The 13,072-nt window shown below is 52.3% G+C and overlaps 1 protein-coding gene across 1 annotated transcript; it reads left to right on the top strand.

The window, feature by feature from the left end:
* The first annotated feature begins 301 nt into the window (after positions 1–301).
* LOC134341075 (tetratricopeptide repeat protein 5-like) lies at positions 302–11,276 on the top strand. The gene is made up of 9 exons (XM_063038822.1): positions 302–380; positions 981–1,192; positions 5,029–5,176; positions 5,455–5,546; positions 6,136–6,192; positions 6,563–6,709; positions 7,714–7,928; positions 9,843–9,987; positions 10,256–11,276. Exons 1-9 carry the CDS (start codon positions 302–304, stop codon positions 10,373–10,375), a joined length of 1,215 nt encoding a protein of 404 aa, XP_062894892.1. The 3' UTR covers positions 10,376–11,276.
* Positions 11,277–13,072: the final 1,796 nt, after the last annotated feature.

The following is a 13,072-nucleotide window of genomic DNA, read 5'->3' as shown; positions in this document are numbered from 1 at the left end:
GACGGAGATGGAAGAATCTGCTGGAAGGGGAGGGTGGAGTAGGGGCGGAGGGTTTGGATGTCCCAGGAGGGATGAGGGGATGGGGATGGGGTTATATAGTGACAGGGAGGAAGGGTGGGGTCGGATGAGGACCCTCCTGGGAAGAGGAGGGGGGGATATAGAGGTATTGCTGGGGTGTCCACTTGTAGAGTGGGTTCAGGGGGTGAGGTGTAACTCCAGCTTTCCCCTCCCCCCGATACACACACAGGAGCTGGTGGATGAGCTTTACACATTCCGGGACCTCTACTTCGAGACTCATGGCATGGAGGAAGCTGGAAATAGGCAGCGAGATCTGGAGGAGCGCATGCAGGCGACTCTGGAGGCCCTACAGGAATTAGAGGGTAGGGAGAGTCCAAGAAACTTCCTCCAACCTCCATCAAACCCTCCCCTAGGTGCACCCTCCTAATACCCTCTTTTACCCTGTCCTCTCCTGACACACCCTTTGAGAAAACCCTCAAGCCCTCATCCCCTCCTCCATAACCCTCTCCTCTCCTAGGGTTACTGTTCTCTCTAAGCTGCGCAAATGCACAGCTGCCCAGTAACTGAAATGTTCCCACATATAGCCTTCATTGCCACACAATTTTTTTTGACCATGTAAAAGTTTCCTGATCAGAGTAATGGTTGGTCTGCACAGCTGTGAAAAAAAATGAGAGGGGATGTTGCCCAGGAACCCCCCCCCCCATCTAATCCTTATGCAGGAACCAATCCTTAACCCTCCCCGTTATTATGCATCCCCCTTCTCATCCTTAATCCTCTCTCCCCACCGATTTTGCCCCCTGCCCCACTTGGTTGTTGACTATCGCTGATACTATGAGCAAATGGCTCCCTCGCCCCCCCCCGCCTGTCTCAGTCACTGGCCCCCCCCCCCGATCACTGGTGCCCCACTGTCAATGCTGCATACCCATTTCTCCCCATCACTGACGCTCTCATCCCTCCCACAGGATGCCCCCAGCGGAAGGCTCACCTGTTGGTGCTGGAGGGCCGGGCGCTCAACATAATGCCCGAGTACAGCCCACGGGCTGAGCAGCTGCTCTCACGGGCTGTCAAACTAGAGCCGGGGCTGATCGAGGCCTGGAACCAGCTGGGAGAGGTGTACTGGAAGAAGGGCGACCTGTCTGCCGCCCATACCTGCTTCTCTGGGGCCCTCAACCAGGTTAGAGGGTGAGGGGTGAAGGGTGGCAGAGGGAAAATGGAGTGAGGGGAAGGGGTGGAGGGGGTGGTCGGGAGATCGAGAGGGTTAGGAGTTCAAAGTAAAATTATTATTGAAGTACATGTGTCACACTATACTTTATGCTTTATTGTCGCCAAACAATCATCACAGCGATATTTGATTCTGCGCTTCACGCTCCCTGGATTACAAATATTAAATATTAAAGATATTAAAAATAGTTTAAATTAGTAAATATTAAAATTTTAAATTATAAATCATAAAAGAAAATAGAAAAATAGATAGTACGGTAGTGCAAAAAAAACCGAGAAGCAGGTCTGGATATTTGGAGGGTATGGCCCAATTCAGGGTCAGGATCCGTTCAGCAGTCATATCACAGTTGGAAAGAAGCTGTTCCCAAATCTGGCCGTACAAGTCTTCAAACTCCTGACCCTTCTCCCGGAGGGAAGAGGGACGAAAAGTCTCTTGGCTGGGTGGGTCGTGTCCTTGATTATACTGGCGGCACTGCTCCAACAGTATGCGGTGTAAAGTGAGTCCACAGACGGAAGATTGGTTTGTGTGATGTGCTGCGCCGTGTTCACGATCTTCTGCAGCTTCTTCCGGTCTTGGACAGGACAACTTCCATACCAGGTTGTGATGCACCCGAGAAGAATGCTTTCTACGGTGCATCTATAAAAATTAGTGAGGGTTTTAGGGGACAGGCCAAATTTCTTTAGTTTTCTGAGGAAGTAAAGGCGCTCAGATTCATTTTCTTGCGGGCATACAAAAGAAAACAAATTAGAATCAATGAAAGACTGCACCCAACAAAACGGACAAACAACCAATGTGCAAAAGTTAACAAACTGCAAATACAAAATAATAACAAGCAATGCAATAAACATCAAGAACATGATGAGTCCTTGAAAGTGAATCCATAGGTTGTGGGAACAGTTCAGTGACAAGACAAGTGAAGTTATCCCCTCTGGTTCAAGAGTGTGATGGTTGAGAGTAATAACTGTTCCTGGATCTGGTGCTGAGGTTCTCGAGGCTCCTGTACCTCCTTCCTGATGGCAAGCAGTAGTTATTGTGTCGGCCTAAGGAGACCAGGGGAGGGAGCTGGGGGGGATGTGCTGGGCTGGGGATGGAGTGGGGTGGGGGGCAGCTCACACAGCATCTAGTAGTTTAATTCCATCCTCTAACAAAACTGTATTGATAAGAAGGGCATGATTAAACTGAAAAGTGTGCAGAACAAGATTTACAAGAATGTTGTCGGGACTCGAGAGAGATTAGACAGGTAGGGTTTCCTCCTGGGAGCTTAGGTAACTTGGGGATCTCCTTGAGATGTATAAAATCATGGGGTGGTGGGCTTGGATAGGGTGAGTAGTCTTTTTTTCCCCCAGAGTTGGAAATCAATAACTGGTGAGCATTGCTTTAAGGACAAGTTTGTTTTTACACAGAGGTGGGAAGTAGTTGCCATAGGAAGTGATTGAGACAGCTACTTCAGTTACCTTTAAGAAGTTACTAGACAACGGGGTGACCCGTTGGGGCACCATTTGAGAGAAGGGTAGTGCAGTCTGATGTGACCAGAATGAACATTAAATTTTCCTGAATGCTACTGGTATCGCTTTGCTTTGGAAATTGAAGAAGAAAACTTCAGTTTATTAAAGAAGAATGACAGGTAGCAAGGCAAATATAGCTCCTCCTCCTTTAATGACACTTTTGATGGCATCATTTCTGATTGATCTGCCACCCTTCTGCTTCTTGTTGTCATTCTGGAGACGTGCAGTCCTTTCATCTGCCATCTCTTCATCTCTTCTGTTTGTTGTTTGTCTTTGATCTTGGAGACGTGCATTTCTCTGCCTCTTTTGTCTCTTCCTTTCTCCTCCTGTGCCTGTTTTTGTCATTCTGGAGACGTGCAGCCCTTTCATCCCCCATCTCTTCTGCTGTTTATTGTTTGTGTCTGATCCTGGAGACGTGCATTTCTCAGCTCCTTTGTCTCTCCCTCTCTCCTCCTCTATGACAGTTGTTGTGATTTTGGAGACGTGCATGCCTCTCCTCCTCTGTCTCTTCTTCTCTCATCTTTTTTCTCCTGACTCTTTGATCCTGGAGTCGTGCGGCCCTGGCCTCATCCAATTCTTGTTCTCTCCCTCTCCTCGCTGCTTCCCAACGATGTTTGGAGTTATTTCTTGACCACAATGTCCCCCTTCTCTTTCCACGCTGCATAATTAGGCTGACCATATTTTTTTTTACCCTAATGCTGGATAGAAGATACTAAGCAGTAACACCAAAGCCTCCAGGAAGCTGATTATTCTTGATGATGTAGTTGGCGTTCTCCTAAATGGACGTGATATAGTCACCGCTGTCCTTTGACTTCAGCAAAGGGTTTGATGGGAGTCTCGAAGTACATCATTACAATAAGATTTAATCAACTCTTATTGAAGGGTCTCAGTTTGATCTGTCCCAATCCTGCACATGCTGATGGTGATTAGCAGAATGTGAGCGCTCGAAATCAAGCTGCCCTGCCCTTTTGCTCCAGTTGGTGTCAATGCTGTGAGCATCGTGAGTCACTTCTGAGGGTGGCTGTGCGCATGCATCATGGTGTCACATTGCGGTTTCCATCATGGCTGACATTGGCTCTCGGGTGAAAGCAGGGCTGTTGATTTTGGCAATTGAGCAATTCTATACGAATATATAATCCTGAATTTTGCCTGTATGCCTGTAAGTTAGCGCATTTTAAGTCGACTTAGCCAAAAATAGTGCAGCTGTAATGCATCGTTTGCACTAATTGGTGATCACAAACAGAGCATGAGAGTTTTAGTAGTATAGGGATAGATGTGGACAGTACAAGGATTGTGAGTTTAGAGGCATTGGTCAGACAATATTTGGAATATTGTGAGCAGTTTTGTGCCAGTTCTCTGGAAAAAAAAGTGTTCTAGCATTGGACAAGGTCCAGAGGAGGTTCACGAGAATGATTCTGGGAATGTTGGGGTTAATGTGTGAGGAGAGTTTGGTGGCTCTGGGTTTGTACTCACTGTTCAGGAGTGACAGGGGATCTTATTGAAACTTACTGAATACTGGAAGTCTTGAATAGAGTAAACCTGGAGAGGATGGTTCCAGTTGTGGGAGACTAGGACCAGATGACACAGCCTTAGAATACGTCCATTTAGAACTGCGATGAGAAGGAATTTCTTTAGCCAGATGGTGGTGAATCTGTGTAATTCATTGCCACAGATGGCTGTGGAGGCCAAGTTATTGGGAATAATTAAAGCAGAGGTTGAAAAGTACTTAATCTGTGAGGGTGTGAAAAGTTACAGGGAGAAGGCAGGAGAATGGGGTTCAAAAGGGAAAATAAATCAGCCATGATCGAATTGCGGAGTAGACTAAAAGGCCAAATGGCCTAATTCTGCTCCTATGTCTTATGGTCTGACATGGGCCAAGTGTTGGGAAACCGTGCTCCTCTGTGTACTGTCCGTCCCATGTTCTGGGAACTGGGTGAGATACCCTCACCAGAGAGGAAGCCCGCCTGGCCACGTGGAATCAATCCCACTGCTTGACAGGTCTTGCAACCTCCCTGCGGAGTGAACTGGCCTCCTGGATGCGCTCAACCTTCTCATGAACTATATATGTGGGGGTAACGGGCTTCCTGTTGGTGCTGTGCTGCATCCCATCCTGACCTTGGTGGGAGAGGAGGGCTGCTGAAGGCGGTTCTGGCAGGGTGTGTGATAGAACGAGATTTATGAGGGATGGGTACAGTGGGTTAGAGCAAAGGTGGGGGGGAGGGATTTGGGAGGGGTCCATATTTACTGTGGCTCCACCTGGCATGTCCCACCCCCACCCCACAGTGCAAGAACAAGGTGTCTCTGCGGAACCTGTCGATGGTCCTGAGGCAGCTGCCGGCTCAGGGGGAGGACAGCACCAAGAATGTCCTGGCCAGCGTGGAGCAGGCGAAGGTGGCGGTGCAGATGGATGTCACCGACGGAACCTCCTGGTGTGAGTGTGACCTGGCTGCTGGGGGGGAGGGGGGTTGGGAGCACCATGGGAGAAGGGGGCAGTAAGGGAGCATTGTGGAAGGGAGGAGAGAAGGGAAGGATTGCCGTGGGTGGGAGGAAAAGTAGTGAAGGAGCCCCATAGAGGGGTTGGTGGGGGAGGGTAGAGAGGAAGGGGATGCCAGTTTCTCCCGTGTCCCGCTGTGAGGATGTTAACCCCTGTCCCCCTCCACCCACCCACCATGCTCAGCTGCAGTAACGTCTCTCTTTCCCCCCAAACAGACATCCTGGGCAATGCCTACCTGTCACTATTCTTCCTCACTGGGCAGAGTGAGCGGGTCAGTCAGCAGGCACTGGGTGCCTACGCTCAGGCGGTGAGTATCACCAGGATGGGGGTGTGGTAGGGCCATTGGTGTGACTGAGTTGTGGGATGGGCGGTTGCAGGTGCAATGGGGGGGGGTGTCAAAGGGTGTTCAGGAGTGAAGGGGCTGGGGCAAGATTGGAGGTTTGGGGTTGGGTGGGATGATGGGTTCAGGGGCTGGTTTGGGACGGGAGGTCAGTCAGATGGGATTGTAGGAGGTCATGGGGGTGTTGGGGCTGAGGACAGGGTTCAGGGGGTTAGGGGAAGGTTGGGGTGACAAGAGGGAGATCGCGGTGACATGATTGGAGAATGATGCTCGGAGTCAGAGTTTAAGGTGTTGGAAGTCAAGTGACTGGGTTAAGAGGTTGGGGCTGGGTTGGGGTTGGAGATGGGATGAGTGACTGGGTCGGGGGTAACAGGATCAGGCACGGGCTTCAGAAGGCTGAAGAAGTAAGGTCTGGTGATGGGACTGAGTGGGGTGTTGGGTCAGTTGAGGGGAAGAGGGTGATATTCTAGAGAAGGGCCTGTGATGTAAGGGTGGTGTTTGTTGGGAGGGTGGGAGAAGACAGCGTGACCTGACCATTGTCTCTCCCCCTCTCCAGGAGAAGGTTGACACGGCCTCCCGCAACAACCCAGACCTCCACTTCAACAGGTCCACGGTGAGTTCACCCCCACCCATCTCTGGTGGGTGGATATAAAAGTTCACTAAGAAGGGCTCCTGAATCATTGGGACTTGCCCGGGGAGGGTGAGGATGGCTCTCAGTGAATGTGATGTTGAGGGTGTTTGAGGGATTGCTGAGAGGGCGGACCCCAAGAGGCTGGAGGTGGGGCACACTAATCCTTGGGATATGCCGGAGAGGATGGGATGGGGGCACAGAGGCGGATTGCAGGGAGGGATGGCAGAGGTTGGGATGAGTGGGGTGGGCAGTGGGACTCCTGAGCAGACAGAGAGTCTGAGGACAGCGGAAGGTGCGGGCAGACTCCTGCTTCTGCTTTAATCCCTGACCCCTGTTCCCTCAAAACACCCAGCTTCACAGGTATGAGGAGAGGTACCAAACGGCACTGGAAGGATTTGCTCGGGCTGCTGCCCTTGACCCTGCCTCCTCAGAGGCTTCGCACCGCCATCAGCAGCTGCTCTCCTTCCTGGACCGGGTCAGCACCATGGTGCAGCAAAAGGTGAAGTGGGGGCAGAATGTGGGAAGCTGGGTGGGGGAGACTGACTCATGGGAGTGGGGAGGGCCACAGTCAATGGTACAGGGGGCGGTTTGCATTCACCCATGTCCCAAACTTTGTCACATGGTGTGAGCAGAATTATTTGCAGCTTAATGTGAAAAAGACTAAGGAGCTGGTGGTAGACCTGAGGAGAGCTAAGGTACCGGTGACCCCTGTTTCCATCCAGGGGGTCAGTGTGGACATGGTGGAGGATTACAAATACCTGGGGATACGAATTGACAATAAACTGGACTGGTCAAAGAACAATGAGGCTGTCTACAAGAAGGGTCAGAGCCGTCTCTATTTCCTGAGGAGTCTGAGGTCCTTTAACATCTGCCGGATGATGCTGAGGATGTTCTACGAGTCTGTGGTGGCCAGTGCTATCATGTTTGCTGTTGTGTGCTGGGGCAGCAGGCTGAGGGTAGCAGACACCAACAGAATCAACAAACTCACTCGTAAGGCCAGTGATGTTGTGGGGATGGAACTGGACTCTCTCACGGTGGTGTCTGAAAAGAGGATGCTGTCCAAGTTGCATGCAATCTTGGACAATGTCTCCCATCCACTACATAATGTACTGGGTGGGCACAGGAGTACATTCAGCCAGAGACTCATTCCACCGAGATGCAACACAGAGCGTCATAGGAAGTCATTCCTGCCTGTGGCCATCAAACTTTACAACTCCTCCCTTGGAGGTTCAGACACCCTGAGACAATAGGCTGGTCCTGGACTTATTTCATAATTTACTGGCATAATTTACATATTACTATTTAACTATTTATGGTTACATTATTATTTATGGTGCAACTGTAACGAAAACCAATTTCTCTCGGGATCAATAAAGTATGACTATGACTATGACAATAGCCGTCGGTTCTTGGGTGCCCTTGAGTGGGACTGTGTCCTAGGACTGTTCATGAGGACAGATGAGCCTGTGGTGTGAGTGTACTCTGCCTCCTCTCTGGTTCCAGGGGAAGCTGAAGACAAAGAGACTGAATGCCATGGTGTCCAGACTGGTGAACCGGGAGCTGCCACAGCACCAGGGCCGTCCCTACTCCAGCCCGAGTGGGCAGCCGCTCTCCCTTAGCCTGCGGCCCCTCTCTGCTCTCCGCCCCGGGCCCAACCCTGGGTTGGTGGTACTGGGCAAGGTGGTCTTCAGCCTCACAACCGATGACAAAGTGCCCTTGTAAGTACAAGGTCTGGGGAGTGTGGTGGACCACTGGGCAGGTCTGGAGAATGGATCCCAGTTACCACAGTTCTAGCGCTTACCACAGTTCAAGCGGGTCAAGTTACTAGGAGAGTTGGGGCCTGGTTACCAGGGCCAGGCAGGGCTTTGAATGGAGCTTTGTTACAAGGGCAAATGTGGACTTGGTTACTCGGGTTCTCAGTTACCAGAGAGAGTGGGCCCTTGAATAGCAGCAGAGATGGGGATATAGTTACTGAGGGAGGTGTGGCCTTGGATACTGGGAAGAGGGGGATGTGGTAACTGGGTCTGGTGTGGCCTTGGTTACAGGGTGGGGGGGTGTAGTCTTGTTACCCAAGGCCTTGGTTACCAGGGGGTGGGGCGGGGGAGAGGATGGATCTTGGTTACCAGGGGGTGGGTGGGGGGAGGGGATGGATCTCGGTTACCAGGGGGTGGGGGGAGAGGATGGATCTCGGTTACCAGGGGGTGGGGGGGGGAAGAGGATGGATCTCGGTTACCGGGGGGGTGGGGGGGGATGGATCTCAGTTACCGGGGGGTTGGGGGAGAGGATGGATCTCGGTTACCGGGGGGGTGGGGGGGAGAGGATGGATCTCGGTTACCGGGGGGTGGGGGGAGAAGATGGATCTCGGTTACCAGTGGGTGGGGGGAGAGGATGGATCTCGGTTACCAGGGGGTGGGGGGGAAGAGGATGGATCTCGGTTACCGGGGGGTGGGGGGGAGAGGATGGATCTCGGTTATCGGGGGGTGGGGGGAGAGGATGGATCTCGATTACTAGGGGGTGGGGGGAGAGGATGGATCTCGGTTACCGGGGGGGGGTAGAGGATGGATCTTGATTACTAGGGGGTGGGGGGAAGAGGATGGATCTCGGTTACCAGGGGGTGGGGGGAGAGGATGGATCTCGGTTACCGGGGGGTGGGGGGGGGAGAGGATGGATCTCGGTTATCGGGGGGGTGGGGGGAGAGGATGGATCTCGATTACTAGGGGGTGGGGGGAGAGGATGGATCTCGGTTACCGGGGGGGGGGGGGAGAGGATGGATCTTTATTACTAGGGGGTGGGGGGGAGAGGATGGATCTTGATTACTAGGGGGTGGTGGGGGAGAGGATGGATCTCGATTACCAGGGGGTGGGGGGAAGAGGATGGATCTCGGTTACCAGGGGGTGGGGGGAAGAGGATGGATCTCGATTACTAGGGGGTGGGGGGAGAGGATGGATCTCGGTTACGGTGGGGGGGGGAGAGGATGGATCTCGGTTACCAGGGGATTGGGTAGGGGAGGATGGATCTCGGTTACCAGGGGGTGGGAGGGGAAAGGATGGATCTCGGTTACCAAGGGGGGGTGGGGGGAGAGGATGTATCTCGATTACTAGGGGGTGGGGTGGTAAGAGGATGGATCTCGGTTACCAGGGGGTGGGGGGGGGAAGAGGATGGATCTCGATTACCGGGGGTTGGGGGGAAGAGGATGGATCTCGGTTACCAGGGGGTGGGGGGGAGAAGATGGATCTCGGTTACCAGGGGGTGGGGGGGGAGAGGATGGATCTCGGTTACCAGGGGGTGGGGGAGAGAGGATGGATCTCGATTACCAGGGGGTCAGGGGGGAAGAGGATGGATCTCGGTTACCAGGGGGTGGGGGGGGGAGAAGATGGATCTCGGTTACCAGGGGGTGTGGGGGGGGAGAGGATGGATCTCGATTACCAGGGGGTCGGGGGGGGAAGAGGATGGATCTCGATTACCAGGGGGTTGGGGGGAGGATGGATCTCGGTTACCAGGGGGTGGGTGGGGGGGGGAGAGGATGGATCTCGGTTCCCAGGGGGTGGGGGGAGGGCCCTGATGTACTGTTGACTGCCATCACCACTCAACCCGCTTTCCCTGTTACTGACCGGTCCCTCCTTTGTCCCAAGTACCTTCGGTCTGTTGGATGGTGAGGGGACCTGCGTGGCGGTGATGGTGTACAACATAGCAGAGAGCTGGGCGGTGCTGATCGGAGACACGGTGGCCATTCCCCAGCCCCTTTTCAAGGAGCATCGACTGGAGCACCGGGGCAAGGTGAGCGTGAGAGCAGGGTGTGACCCCGGGCAGACAGCACAACCCATTGTGGTGTCTCGACGCAGATTGTGACAAAATCTATACTCAAACCAGCACTGACACCTCTCTCTCCTGCAGCACCAGGACTCAAACCTCCTCTCCCTACCACTAATCCACAACCCCAACTTCCCACTTTCCCCCATCCACCCTCCGTGCATTCTGGGCTTTGACCTTTCTCTCCCCACTCCTTCTACCTCAGGCCTGACACCTCTTTCCCTTCATCCCACAGAAGTTTGCCTTCAACAGTGTCCGTGTGGAGACCCCACTGGTGCTGATAGTGAACGGCAGGAAGCAGAGTGCCAGCTGCCAGGCCACTGCCATCGTCGCCTACAGACCCTGCAGCGAGTGAAGAGAGGTTCACCTGACCTCTCCAGGACTGAGTCCAGACAGCAATTTGCTCCCCACATCCTGGAACCCATGGAGTTAACATTACTGTTGGTGCTTCCTGTGGGATCGCTGGCCGACTACCCATGGGGTGGGGGGAGAACTGGGTCCTTGTGGTGGAGGGGTACTGAGGGCGCAGTGGGGGGACATTTTCAGGACCATGGAGAGGCAAGTGGGGGGAGCGCACCCTGGTCGTGAATTGACACTGATTTTTCAACGTCTCCACCTGGAGATGGCGGTCAATCCACACCTTCTACATACTGAACCTCATGCCAAATCCTTCTCCACTGCCTCTGGGTCTTTCAATTGTTTTGATAGATAACTGAATGTTTCACGTATGGTTAGCAGAAAGATGTTTTTACAAGAAGCTGAAAATATTTGCTCAGCCATAATAAACCATATTACAGGGGGTTGTAAATTCCTGCTGTCACCGTAATAAACTGTTACAGGAGGCTGTAAATCACTCTTGCTGTAGTAAACCATGTTACAAAACTGTAAATTACCACACTCCTGCTGTAATAAACCGTTTACAGGAGGCTGTAATTCATCCTCTCACTGTAATAAACTGCTTACAGGAGGCTGTAATTCGCACTCTCGATGTAATAAATCACATTATAATGCTATAAATCACCATTCTCACTGTAATAAACAGCTTACAGGAGGCTGTAAATTACCACTCTCACTAATAAACTGCTTACAGGAAGCGGTTATTTGCCCCTCTTGATGTAATAAACTGCTTACAGGAGGCTGTAATCGCCGTGCTCGCTGTAATAAAATGCTTACAGAAGACTGTAATTTACCACTTGATGTAATAAACCGCTTATAGGAGGCTGTAAATCGCCACATTCTATGTAATAAACCACTCACAGGAGGCTGTAATTTGCCACACTCTCCATGTAATAAACCGCTTACAGGAGGCTGTAAATCTCCACACTCGATGTAATAAACTGCATTGTTTGTAGCCCATTCACCGAGGGAGGCCAGATGCCCTGCCTGTGAACCTTCATGATCCCCTCCGCAGCTCTCAACCGTTCCCACAAATCTCTTGCCATCCCCAACCCTCTGAAGCTCAAGGCTTCGCTTAACCCCTTCACAAACAGCTCTCCTCCCAGGATGATGGGTGACACTGGGTGTAAGGTGCCCACAACAGACTGAAGAAATAGTTATGAGTTCCCAGTGACTAGTTTATTCAGGGTAACATTGTGGAAAGACAAAGCAGGACATACTGTTGAACTCCCAGCAGTGGGATGCTTTCTCCTTTCTCCTCCTTCCCCCATCTCCCCACCACCCTTCATCCCCTCTCTTCCCACACCCTCTCATCCCCATTCTCCTCACATCCTCTTCATTCTGAAGGAGCTGCTGGTTGCGGCGAGGGTGGGGTGCTGATGCTGCTCCCGGTCCTGGTCGTCACCAGGAGAGAAGCTGAAGAAACTGCCAGCACCTTCTGGAGCCGGCGAGCTGAAGAAGGAGGGTCGGAGGCGGAAGTCGCCTTCAGCTGAGCGTCTCCGACCCGGGGAGTCTGCCGGCAGCAACTTGTTCAGGCCACTTGAGGCTGAGGTGGGGAGGGTGGAGAAGAGAAGTAATGGTCAGTTGGAGGTCCCTGCCAGGGCTACTCACCCCTAACCTCACCACCACCAACCCCTACCCTTTCCCCTTCATCCTTACTCTCCTCATCTCTGACCCCTGACTCCACACCCCGATGCTGACCTTGACCCTGCCTCTGTACCTACCTGACCCCAGCTCTCTCACCCTCACCCCTCCTCCCCATCTCACACACCCAACCTGTCTCTGATCTCTGTAAACAATTGGCCCCAAACCGACCCACAGACAACCTTATCCATTCCCTGTCTCTCAGCCCGATTCCAGCCATTCTCAACACTTCCCTGCTTCCTTGGAGGGCTATCCCTCCTGACCTGCACGAATTTCTTCAGAGATAGGAAACATCTACCCGGATGCAGCACGGCTTGGTGGTGACTGCAAGAAACTGGACACAGCTCAACAGATCACCAGCCTCCCCTGCATGGAACAGACTCCATGCCCAACCAGTGAGTGCCAACCATGGTGTCTAAATTTCCTAAGTTTGGCCCATACCCCTTCAAGCCCTCTCCTCCATGCACCCCTCCAAGTGCTTCTGCAATTATACTATTGACTCTGCCTCAACTCAACGACAATCTCTGGCAACTCCTTCCATATACCTAACACCCTCTGTGTGGAAAAGATTGCCCCTCAGTTTCCTTTTAAATCTTCCACCTCCCACTCTAAACTTCTGCCCACTGGGCTTGGACTCCCCTACCCTGGGGAAAAGACTGTTACCATCCACTTTATCTACACCTCTCATAATTCTAAACACTTCTACAAGGTCACCCTGCATTCTCTTGCACTCCAAGGACTAAAGACCTCGCCTGACCAACCTCTCCCCATAACTCAGGTCCTCTAATCCAGGCAACTTCGTCATAAATCTCAAACATGAGAAAATCTACAAATGCTGGAAATCCACCACAACACACACTAAATACTAGAGGAATTCAGCAAGTCAGGCAGCATCTATGGAATAGAGTAAACAGTTGATGCTTCAAGCCGAGACCCTTCATCAGGACTGACGATGGGTCTCAGCCCAAAACGTTGATGGTTTATTTATTTCCATAGATGCTGCCTGGCCTGC

Source organism: Mobula hypostoma, chromosome Y, assembly GCF_963921235.1.
Source record: "Mobula hypostoma chromosome Y, sMobHyp1.1, whole genome shotgun sequence".
NCBI lineage: Eukaryota > Metazoa > Chordata > Chondrichthyes > Myliobatiformes > Myliobatidae > Mobula > Mobula hypostoma.
This window is presented reverse-complemented; position numbering and strand designations above follow the sequence as displayed.